This window comes from Ovis canadensis, chromosome 5 (genome assembly GCF_042477335.2).
Source record: "Ovis canadensis isolate MfBH-ARS-UI-01 breed Bighorn chromosome 5, ARS-UI_OviCan_v2, whole genome shotgun sequence".
In the NCBI taxonomy this organism is placed as follows: Eukaryota; Metazoa; Chordata; class Mammalia; order Artiodactyla; family Bovidae; genus Ovis; species Ovis canadensis.
The window spans coordinates 47197579-47210485 of record NC_091249.1 but is presented as its reverse complement, the minus strand read 5'-3'; the positions used below and the strand labels follow the sequence as shown (position 1 = coordinate 47210485).

The 12907-nt window shown below is 39.9% G+C and overlaps 1 protein-coding gene across 8 annotated transcripts in view; it reads left to right on the top strand.

The window, feature by feature from the left end:
• Positions 1-10379, top strand: part of TNFAIP8 (TNF alpha induced protein 8) — a 144315-nt gene extending 133936 nt beyond the window's left edge. For all 8 annotated transcript variants that reach the window (XM_069591706.1, XM_069591708.1, XM_069591705.1 and 5 more), the window contains one exon: positions 8657-10379. In XM_069591706.1, coding sequence (XP_069447807.1) covers positions 8657-9222 — 566 coding nt within the window. In that variant the 3' untranslated portion in view covers positions 9223-10379. The remainder of the gene's footprint in view (positions 1-8656) is intronic.
• The last annotated feature ends 2528 nt before the right edge of the window (positions 10380-12907 follow it).

Here is a 12907-nt window from a genome sequence, read left to right as displayed (position 1 = left end):
ATGTGAAGTCTGTGTCTTCATACAGTCATCAGGCATTTTGCATTTCTAAGCATTTTGTATTTCCATATTGAGTCCAGGAGGAGTTGATTGATTTTCACCCAATGTCATTCAGTACTAGGGAGTGTCAGAAGGTATTTGAAGTTTAATTTGTTGGCTTCTTTGAGCACACCTGTGGAGGAAACTTCTGTGCCAGGTATTCTGTGAGATCCTCCTTTGTGGTCCATGTCCGTTTATCTTTGCAGCAACTCCAGGTGGTGGGGATCATTAATCCCATCTTGTAGATAGAGAAATTGAGTCTCAGTAATAGCCCTGTGCCTGCGTGCTCCATCACTCAGTTGTGTCCAATACTTTGCAGTCCCATGGACTGTAGCCTGCCAGGTTCCTCTGTCCACACGATTTTCCAGGCAAGAATATTGGAGTAGGTTGCCATTTCTTCCTCCGGGCAATTCACTATCCAGGGATTGAAGCCGCGTCTCCTCTGTCTGCCTGTAGTAGCAAGCAGGTTCTTTACCACTGAGCCACCTGGGAAGCCCATCGTATCCCTAAGCACTATGGCTTCATGGAACCGTTAGCTACAGAATATTGGACTTTTATTAATACACTCTTCCAGGACCCTGGAAAAATCAGTTGCCATAGAAAATGTGTATGAGTTCTCTCTAAAGAATGATATGTACTGCAGTTTTGTTTTGTTTTTACTTCACATGGTTTTGAGGGAAAAATTCTATTATGTGTTAAAGGGTATATTTTTAAGAAGATCAACTCATGACTCATACAAAAACAAAATAGACATGACAAAGATATTCCTTAACTCGTTCATTAATGAGGAATCAGTAAGCTCTGATGATCGTTTCAAAGGAGAATGCTATGTGCCACACAGGCAGACAAGAAAATGAGGAAGCAATTGCACCTCCAGTAGACAGAATTTATCTGTATCTCTGTGGCCAAGAGCCAACTGCAATACTACCAGACTTGCTTAAGAGCTGTGAATCAACTACGTGCAGAACAAGGAAAGGAATCTGCAAGGGGGTGCTTTACAATTTCCAGGACTCCATTAAAAGCCATCCAGTGATTTATTTTTTCTTTTGCCCTCCTTTAAAGTCACTGTCTTCCCTGACATTTGTCTTCTTTAATATGTTGCCTTTTAAAATGAGCACGTGCTTTTCTAAAAGGAGGAGACACAGAGTGAATGACTTAGCTTGTCCCTGTGATGAGGCACACCACTGGTTTTCAAGCACTTGGGGTCAGCAAAATGCATGCTCCCCCAAATTTGCATTCAACATCAGGTTAAGAACCTTAGAAGTACTGATTTTCCCAAGAGTACATTCTTCTGTGTTAGGGTTCCCGTCTGTGTGGCCTGAAGGTGATAAGGGATTAAGGTTCCTGGCACTCGTCTTTTCTGTCTGGATAAGACTGCCTCTGCTTGCTGCCGCGGTCATTGCTTCTGGCCCTTCCAGGCTCAGCCCCTCTCGCAGTCTGAATCTCTGCTGCTTCTGCTGGCTGTGGCCCTCTCCCCACCCCTCACTCTCTTTTTCTTTGTTTTGTTGTTGTTTCTTCTCCATCCTGTTGAATTTTCCACCCTGGAATGTTTGTGTGGAGGCTGGTGTCACAGATACATCACCAGGGACTCCACAATTCCTTTCTTTCCTCCTAGAGCGCTATCAAATCCTGATATAGGGGGTCAACTCTTAGCCATTTGCCCTCTTGTGAAGTGTTTACTGTTGGTTATGGCCACTTGTATATCCCCAAAGCAGTCTTTTTACTAAGCCCTATTTAGATTTGGAGTAATTCAAATGCAAGAGAGCTAAGGTTTTACACGTTAGTTTAAAGAACTTCTGTTAACAGACCACAGCAGCCAGACATGCTGTCCAAATTGTTTTCTTTTCCATCCTTCCTAATACTGGGCCCACTGGATCAAATTTTAACTAGGCAAGAATTAGTAATGACATATACATGCATCTGTAGTCACCATTTCAAAGTTCCAAGTATAACAAATTTCATGGGTAAAGAAATTATGTGTTTGCAGGTGAGGTTATGAAGAAAGTGACTTGAGTACTTCACTATATTAGCAATTTCTTAATTGGGATAACGTTATGTGTGTGTGTGTGCAGTCACTTCAGTCATGTCTGAATCTTTGTGACCTTGTGGACTACAGCCCACCAGGTTCCTCCGTCCATGGGATTCTCCAGGCAAGAACACTGGAGTGGGTTGCTGTCGCCTCCAGGGGATCTTCCCAACCCAGGGATCGAACCTGCATCCCTTGTGTCTCATGCACTGCGGGTGGACTCTTTACCACAGAGCCGCCTGGGAAGCCAATGTTACGGGTTTTGTGGTTGTTGTCCAGTCACTCACTCATGTCCGACTTTAGGTGACCTCGTGGATTGCAGCATGCCAGGCTTCCCTGTCCTTCACCATCTCCCAGAGCTTGCTCAAACTCATGTCCATTTAATTGGTGATGCCCTCCAACCGTGTTGTCCTCTGTCATATCCTTCTCCTCTTGTCTTCAATCTTTCCCAGCATCAGGGTTTTTTCTAATGAATTGGCTCTTCGCATCAGGTGGTCAAAGAATTGGAGCTTTAGCTTCAGCATCAGTCTCTCCAATGAATATTCAGGACTGATTCCCTTTAGAATGGACTGGTTGGATCTCCTTGCAGTCCAAGGGACTCTCAAGAGTCTTCTCCAACACCACAGTTCAAAAGCATCAGTTCTTAGCACTCAGCCTTCTTTATGGTCCAACTCTCACATCCATACATGACCACTGGAAAACCCATAGCTTTGACTAGATGGACCTTTGTCGGCAAAGTAATGTCTCTGCTTTTTAATATGCTGTCTAGGTTTGTCATAGCTTTTCTTCCAAGGAGCAAGCATCTTTTAACTTCATGGCTGCAGTCACCATCTGCAGTGATTTTGGAGCCCAAGAAAATAAAGTCTGTCACTGTCTCCATTGTTTCCCTATCTATTTGCCATGAAGTGATGGAACTGGAGTTGACTCATTGGGAAAGACTTTGATGCTGGGAGAGATTGGGGGCAGGAGGAGAAGGGGACGACAGAGGATGAGATGGCTGGATGGCATCACTGACTCGATGGACACGAGTCTGAGTGAACTCCGGGAGTTGGTGATGGACAGGGAGGCCTGGCGTGCTGCGATTCATGGGGTCGCAAAGAGTCAGACGTGACTGAGCAACTGAACTGAACTGAACTGAACTGATGGAACTGGATGCCATGATCTTAGTTTTTTGAATGTTATGGGTAACTGTTGTTAATTTCAGAAAACTATAGGTTTTCATTCATTAGTGTCATGAAAAGGTTTGGGTTTTTTTCCCCCTTCTGAGCACTTTTTTTTTCTTGTATAAAGGGGTCATTATAGTTTTGACACCAGTATTTATCTCCAAATTTATAATTGTTGATACTAAAACCAGTATTCCCTAAAAATCAGTTTGCCTTACAACAAACATTGCTGAAATAGACTATTTGATTAAGCTAAGAAAGGAGATGTAAAGACATAGAGGAGAGGCAGCGAGATAAGCAGATGTCAAATTGCAGTCACACCTATTTCTGTCAACTATCTTAAATAGTTTTGACGTTATGGTAATCCTTTATATATATATAAAGCATCATTTCTCATTAGTCAACAACATATATGTGTATTCTCAAACTCAAGTAAATCAGTGCTTCTAGCACTTTCTTCTTTGAGAACATTTATTCATATATCTCAGTTGCTTCCCAGGCACACCTTTGGTTCTATGTTTCATCACAGATCCAGACAGAGGGAAAGGTGGGTGTATGTTTAATCTTCCACTGTAGCTCAAGACAGAAACACTGTACCCTGCTTTTACACTAAATACTTGTATTATTGTCCTTCGAGGTTTTCTCATTGTACATATGTCTTTCCTCTTTATTTTTTAATGTTTACATTTTTAAACAATTATAATTAATCTGCAAAGTTATATTAGCTTCACATGTACAGTAGAGTGATATATATTGAATTACATATGTTCAGATTATTTTCCATTATAGATTGTTATGAGACAGTGAATATAGTTCTCTGTGCTGTTCAGTAGTAGCACATATATATTAGGGGCTTCCCAGCTGGCACAGTGGTAAAGAAGCCACCTGCCGATGCAGGAGATGCAAGAAACGTGAGTTCGATCCCTGGGTTTGGAAGACCCCCCGGAGGAGAAAATAGCAACCCACTGTACCATAGTGAAGTATTCTTGCAATGAAAAATTCCATGGACAGACTAGCCTGGAAGGCTGCAGTCCACGGGGTCACAAACAGTCAGCCATGACTGGGTGACAGAGCACACTCACACACGTATGTTTATCTCATATCCTAGTTCATTCTCTCCTGCATCCTCTCTGGTAGCCATAGGTTTATTTTCTATGACTGTGAGTCTATTTCTGTTTTGTAAATAAGTTCATTTATATAATTTTTTTAGACTCCACACATATGAATGATATCATATCACTTAGTATGATAATCTCTAGGTCCATCCATGTTGATGCAAATGGTAATACTCCTCTCTTTTTATGGTTGAGTAATATTCCATTGCGTACATGTACCTCATCTTTATCCGTTCATCTGTTAATGGATACTTAAGTTGCTAAATCTTGCTCTTCTAAAGAACTAGTTGATGACAATAAGAGAAACCACAGTCTGAGGTGCACTTCAAAAGAAGAAAACCACATATTTAACCAGGTGAAGAAGATATCTGTTTCTCTAGCTTAACAACAAGCACCCACATATGTATTTAGGGCTCTCATTTTTCAGGTCAGCATGTTTTCATGGAGAGGTATTTAAAGATAGTGAAGAGAGAGGGGCAGTTAACTTCTGCTTCTGTCAGACGCGTCAGGTCCCAGGCACTCTCGTTGGCCTAGAGGGGCAACGCAGTGAATACGATATACAACTTCTGCTCTCAAAGTGCGTAGATTCCAATAAAATAAGACAGACAATGAAAATGTAAGCAAATGATGAAGATTTCAGGAGCAAGGAAGTATGATGGTTAGCAGAGAATTTAAGTGAAGCATCGTTTTCAGATTTACATAAAAACCCTGGCCGCTGTGTGGGAAGAGATTGGGAAGGGGCTTGGATTGGGGCTGTGGTCCATGGAGACAGAGGGAAGTGAATAGAATTTAGAGAATTGGAGGAAGGTAGAATGGAAAGAACTTGGTACTGGACTAGGTAAGGGAGGGGATGGTATGGTGAACAACTCCCAGGTCTCTGACTTGAGCACATGGATGGAAGGGATGCTATTAATTAAGATAGTAAAGAGTGGGGGAGTAGCAATCTGGGGACAGGAAGGAATCAAGGATTCAGTTTTGGACATGGTACATTTGAGATGCCTGCACAATAGCCAAGGAAAAGAAAATCCTTGAGTGTGTTTGCAAAATGAGTCTGGAAAGGAGGTCAGGGCTGAGTTGCAACGGTGGAGTCATTGGCCTGTGGGTGATATCTGAAGCCCTGGAAGTGGATGAGATCACTCAGGGACGAGGATTGTGAAGCAGAAAAATGTGGTCCAGGACCAGCTGTGAGATACACCAGACATTGCATCGATCTAGTGGAGGATGTAGCACTGAGAAACAAGCCTGAGCAGGAGTGGCTAAAGGCAGTTAATTTGCAAGGGAAAAAAGCAATCATATTTCATGATCACAGACCACACAATCCTGGCCAGCAACTCTCAGCCGCAACTCCCAGCTGGCCCTGAAAAGGCCTTCACTAATGGAAAGAAATGTACTGCATGTGTGTCTTCCCCACGGAGCAGGGAGCAACAGCTTCATCCTCATTTTCAAAGATGACTGTACTGGATATAATCCAGAGGGTAAAATGCAAGTGTGAAGCTGCTGCTGTATTTCTGGAGCAGGGTTTGAAGTTCCTCTGAAACGAATGTGAAAGCCTCAGAGATCAACTTCTCTGTCCTGGTTCAGATTTGGTTCTCAGTAAATGAGGAACAATCTTGCTTCATGGGCAGCAGCCTTTCTCTTGCAAGAAGTTAAATGTGCTACACCAGAGAGTTATTATTGTCTTTATTTGCAATTAAATGGGACATTTAGGTTTAATTTTAAAAAGTAGCCTACTAGAGGTACAAACTTGCAAGTCCAGCCTTGGGAGGAGCACAAGAGAGTCTTTCGAACTCTCTCTCTCTCTCTGGTTTGGGTTATTTCAGAATGTATTGTATTGCCATTTCATAGGCATTGCAGTAAATTCCTGATGGGATGTTTCTAGACTGTGCCACATTCTAATCAATTAAAAACAGAATAGCTTTTCAAATTTATATAAAATAAATTGCTGAAATCCTAATTAGTTACTGTGTATCTGAAAGTTTGGGAGTATCCCTTCTTATATAGTGTATGGGCTTCCCTGGTAACTCAGACAGTAAAGAATCTGCCTGTAACGCAGGAGATCCAGATTTGATTCCTGGGTCAGGAAGATCCCCTGGGGAAGGGAATGGCAACCTATTCCAGTATTCTTGCCTGGAGAATCCCATGGACAGGGGAGCCTGGCAGGGTACAGTCATGGGGTTGCAAAGAGAAACAGAATAACCTTTCAACTTTATATAAAATAAATTCCTGAAATCCTAGTGTGTCTGAAAATTTGGGGGTATCCCTTCCTATGTAAATCAGGTTTATTATTTGTAGAGGTCTGTGTCTTAAGTTCAGTCATGGAAGATGGTCCTTGGTCTTATTAATTTGATAATACTAACTACATGAATGAGCTACATTCATTTTGACACAAATTCTTTAGTGTGAGGCCATGCACTCTTGCAAACCATTGAAAAGTAAGAATGAATAATGAACTACTACTTAAATGATCAAAGTGTTAAAAAGCCTGAAAACTTTCAACAAGCTGGCTATTCCTCGTGCCTTTTCACTTTCCATTTCTTTCTCAAAATCTATTTCAGTTCTGCAGTTTCAGTTCATGTTTCACGAGTTTAAACATTGACATTTGTGAGAGGACCATCTCTAGTTCCATCAAGATATTTTTTCAGGGTGTATGGCCGTGTAAAGTTCTGAATGACATCCTGGTAATTAGGTAACTCACAGCTACCTGCACTGTATACCATGAGCTACTTTTGGCCCTGATTTCAAATCTGACATGGCAGTTCCACATCGAGGGAGTTACTGCTTATAGACCTTCCCAGCCTGGACTTGGAAAGCAGCTACCTTTTTTGTTTTCTAATGTTGCTAACATGTTCAAGCTAGAAATAATTTCCTAATTATTTCTAATAATATCACTGATGCCCTGACTCATTCCTGCATATCTGTATTTTTAAGCTTTTCATCTTTCATTACAGAGTGACCGCTTTCCAACACTCGGGCACCTCGGAGAAGAGGGAGGGAGCGTGGTTGTAGTGAAGCAGCATGCACAAAGTGGGGGAGAATTCTGGAGAGGAGAAAAACTAAACTTGGTTTGGGGACTAAACATTTATTGAGCATATTCACTGACTGGCTGTAGAGAGCATCACAGTGTCTTATTAATACTTAATACATACAGCTCTAATTGTATGTTTAATCTCTGACCAGTTAAGTTAGGGTAATTCCAGAAGTGAACTCTAAGGATCTGCTTTCTCAAAGTGTGTTCTTCATGTGGCACATTTCATTGCTCATACCGAAGGGTTATTTCCTCAAATCATATAAAAATGTAAAGGGCACAGTGGCCATTCATTAGATATAGCAAGTGACAATGAGTTGTCCAGAGAATCTTTCTTTCCAACGCTCTGCTCTGGAGAGTTGACACTGAGTGTGGTTAGGATGATCAAACTGGTAGGTGCTGACCAGTGGCTCAGGAAATTTGACTTTTTGCAAATTTTGGACTACAGAGCAAGGTTTTCCTTTTGATTAGCCTCCAAATTGAATTTATCAATTTATTCAGTATCTTGGCTGTGTCACTTTTTTCCTTTTACATTTAAAAGGATTTCTTTAAATTGTTCCCAATTACTGTTGCTCGGAGAACAATTGTGGAGTTGACTTTATATTCCTTATGTGATTCTTATAAAATTTAAACTAGGGAAAAACTGCATAAAAACTTACTCCTCGTGAGACATACTATCTTTATAATCAGAGCCCTTTAACTTCCTTTTTAAAAATTGTAGCTTTTTAAAAATATTATTGGAGTATAGTTGATTGACAGCATTATATTAGTTTCTGGTGTACAGCAAAGTGATTCAGTTATACATATACATATATTAATTCTTTTTCATTTTTTTCCTGTATGGATTGTTACAGAATATTGAGTAGGGATCCCCGTGAGAGGGTACTTGGTGTGTAAGTCCTTAATCATGTACTTCATATATAGTACTGTGTGTGATAATCCAAAGTTCCTTATTCTTCTCCTACCCCCCTCTCCTGGAGCCCTTTAACTTCTAAACGAAGTATTGGCTATAAAGCAGGGGGTATAAGTAAAATACTTGAATTGCCAGAAAATCTTCAAGATTATGCATAGCCATCCATTAATTTCACCAGTGAGAACCTAATTCTGCCCCCCAAATGTAGGAAAATTATTTTAATTCCTTTCTGAACCCAGAGCTAACGTTTAGTAGGTGGGAGGCAAACCACAGAGTGGGAACATCAGAAGGAAAATACTCCTCCAGATGAGATTTTTAATTTGCTCCTCTCACTGATCTTCACTGAATTTTTATCTCCCCTCCCCTTTTTGTTTTCAGTGGCTACAGATGTCTTTAATTCCAAAAACCTGGCCGTTCAGGCACAGAAGAAGATCTTGGGCAAAATGGCATCCAAGTCCATTGCAACCACCCTCATCGACGACACAAGCAGTGAAGTGCTAGATGAGCTCTACAGGGTGACCAAGGAGTACACCCAGAACAAGAAGGAGGCAGAGAAAATCATCAAAAACCTCATCAAAACCGTCATCAAGCTGGCCATCCTTTACAGGAACAACCAGTTTAACCAAGACGAGCTGGCACTGATGGAGAAATTTAAGAAGAAAGTTCACCAGCTTGCAATGACGGTGGTCAGCTTCCACCAGGTGGACTTCACCTTTGACCGGAACGTGCTGTCCAAGCTGTTGAATGAGTGCAGAGAGATGCTGCACCAGGTCATCCAGCGTCACCTCACCGCCAAGTCACACGGACGGGTTAACAACGTCTTTGATCACTTCTCAGATTGTGATTTCTTGGCGGCCTTGTATAATCCCTTTGGAAATTTTAAACCCCACTTACAGAAATTGTGTGATGGTATCAACAAAATGTTGGATGAAGAGAACATATGAGCATGTGAGTTGAGGTTGTGACTGCTCATGATTTATTTGAAGATGGAGCACTGCTGATTTATGAAGGAAAAAAACAAGAAGAATGTTTTAAAAGATTACACATATTTCAGAAAGACTTTGCCCAATTCAGTTGTCAGACATTAATGGTAATGTTTTATGAGGCTTGTTTTATTTGAAGAAAAATGTATTGCCAAATATTCTGGTTAAAAGCTTCCCAACAGTTAACAGATCCTGGGAAAGATGTATGATTGCATGATGCAAATACAGAGTTATATAAAGAAAGATACATGTGGCTCCAAACCTCAAGACATCTTTTTTTTAGGGCAGTTGTTGTGTTGGTGGCACATTGGATATTTCTAACGTGTACAGAGTTGTGTATTTTGGTTCACCTTTATTCCTTACTGTGTATGTGTACCTCTTTTAAAAAGCCAAGAACCCTCTGTTACTGTCATTTCTCCTTTTGAAACAATTCCATTTTCAAGTTTACCTTTTGTTAAAGATTCTTTTGTTAAAGAGTTTCTAATTGACATTCAAAAATTCCATCTTAATTAAGAACTAAGACATTCAAGTATTAAGACAGTCAAATTGAACCCTCAGAAAAATAGAAAACTGATTCTCTGAAATCAATATTCTAGAAATCAGTTATATTTGACATTATGAATAATTTAGTCTAACGTAAGACTGTGCTTCCAGAATCCAGTCCTGTTTCTTAGTAGCAACAGTAATACTTCCTCAAACATGAAAATTCCCCAAAATGACATGCCATTTGCCTTGAAATGCTTGCTGAGGACTTAACTTGTATGTCATCTTGAAAATGTGCTGATGGAATCTCCATTTTTCATATCTATTTTAAATGTAAGAAACAAGAGAAAATGTAGATCATTCCTGATATTGGGACTATAAAAAGTAAGTGCTTCTAAGAATGATAAAACAATCTATACTTTAGTGATGAGCCCATCAGAATAATTTAATTTAGGAGGAGGAGAGGCAGAAGGGAAGAACGAATCTTGCTACAAGAACATGAGAATGAATGCATTTCAATGTTTAGTAAGGTTTGCTAGGTAAAGAAAGTGTTACTTTTTTATTTAACTGATAAGATTTTGCTGTTTTGTTATTTGCTGTTTTGATGAGTAAACCAAAGAATATTTGCATTCCAAGCAGTTTGTGTGTTGTTTGTATATAATTTTGTATGTATGAATGATAAAGTAAGCATTTGCTTATTTTGTGAAAAAGAAATAGAAACCTGCTGGCTAACTCTATCTCCTAGGAAATAACAGACTTGGTCACCAGCATTAAATATTTGCATTGTCGCTATGTGATTTAGTGTACTCCTTTGCCTTGAATTTGCCTTCCTCCCAGAATATTTATGTTAAAATAATAGGTTACCAGCAAAGATCCTACAACTAAAATTTACTATAGGATAAAGGAGGTGGTAGCTTTCTCTGGGACCCTCACGTGCTTGTCTGAGTCAAGCAACAGAGGAAAACAGTCTCTTCCTATTTGGTATTAAATCCTGACACCAAAATTTGAACTGAAATTACCCTCCTCCCTTCCCCGGGCCAGTAGGTGACCACTGTAAGTTATAGCAATGGCACAGTGATTGCAGAATTGGTCCCTCTAGCTTCAGAGACTGCTAAATAGCTTACAGATTTAGTTTAGCAGCCTTTCTTGACCAGCTCTGGGAAAACCAAGAATGTGTTATGTGGAAGCTCCTGACCTAGGGCATTCTGTGTTCTACCGGATTCCCTCAGCAGGGGCAGTGTGGAAAATGGAGTACCCAGGCAGCTGGCGGATGCTTCTTGCTCATCTCTAGCCATAAACAGGACCAACCAGAGAGCAACAACACCTAGGAATAAATTTAGATGAGTCTGGACACTTTGGGATCATAAATTTGTACCTTCAGGATGGCAGTCAGATGTGTGTGGGTTAGGGGACGAGCAGCCCTGAATTTTACATGGAAGGAAGGCAGTGAGGAGTATCTTGAAGCAGGGGAACCTGTTTGCTCCCCTGTTTCAGCATCATCTTCTGAGGGAACCCATCTCCTTACCCATCCTGTGCCTGGAAGGCATGACTCAGAAGGATCAGTGTCAGTTTTCATCAGCAAGTTCATTTCTGATGCAACAGGACTCCCTTTGTGCATGAGCTTATTTGAGCTGGAAAGCTGGAAAGAATGCAGATGTGCTTAGGATAGATAATTTTGAGCCAAGCTCATAGTCATTTTAGGGTCTTATGAAAAACTGAATATTTTTATTACATTTTGGAAAAAAATCATGAATTGTATTATAAAATAGATTTTTTAAAAATTCGTTCTGATGGCTTCTCTGCAAACTTTATGAGCTAGTTTATTAGGTGAGTGATAATGCTACTGTTAACAACTGACATTACAGAGTAGATATTATGTACCAGGCATAGTAACTCATTCAGTGCTCACCACAACCTTCACTGTTCTACAGATGAGGAAACTAAGGCAAGAGAAACTAGGGAATTTGCCTGAGGTCACATAGGTCTGGTGTCAAAACCAGTTTATATTAATAAAACCTTATTTTCATTTAATGATATAGGGAAAAAAAGTCCTAGAAACATCATTAGCTCAGAGACTAGTGGGCAGTGTCCTTCTGAAATGGATTTTAACATAGTAGCATTTAGAAGGTATTTAAATGATATAGACTGACCTGCTCTGGGTATGGTTTTATGCAAAGAAATCTTAATGAAGCTTTCAACGTGGCTCCTAATTTGGGGGCATTTCATGGTTCAAATTTGTGGTCCCTTCTGGAACTTCAAGGTGCTTCCAATTAACAATGACTTTGAACATTGACCCCTGCAGTATGGTATGCCTCCCCCCAAGGTGGTCTTTCTGCAGCTACACATGGCACTCTATGTGCACGCAACCAAGACAAACAAGTTCACCACCATATTCCCCAGAAAAGGTATGGCATTGATTTAAAACTTCAACATTATTTTCCAGGTTGAGAGACTGGAAACATTGGAGCAAGTAAGCCTAAAAATAGCCTTGTGTTTTTCTGGTTACTATATCTTTCATATAGAACTCAAAATTAGTGAAAAGAAGACCAAATGTTAGGAACTTTAATGGCACAGAAATAATGCTGCTTTTTTTGTCTCATAAACCAGTTCTTTTTTTAGATTTTTTTCTCCCACCACCATGTTACTGCTTAAAGAAAAGACAGAAAATTTAAACTTTCTAGTGGATTCCTCCCCATTGAAGGACTAAAATCGCATTTTTCTGTGCTCTGTACGTATCAATTGGATTCTTACTGAGCATTTTAATTTATCCTTGAGATACTTGATGAGAGCACCTAAGTTATAATTTATCATACAGATAAAAAATGTAAGATGAATGTGCCCATCCATATGATGAAATATTTGTAGTAAAAAGTTAAGTACTACTTAACTGCTAGGAAATTAAAATATCCTAATAAAAGCAAAATTAGTGTGTTAATAGTATTTATACTGTTTTTACATTTTTATCCAGTCTTGCATTTCCAAACTAGCATTATCTAAATAAGTTGAACTTTGCAGTGTTCAAAAAAATCACTGGTTTACTTGATCTATTGCATTGTGGGCATAAAGCTTCTATATTATTTGTTTGGCTCAAAGCAGGTTTTAGTACTCAGTGTTGTTTATGACATACAATTTTATTCTAGCTCTGAAATAATTTTCCTCGCTG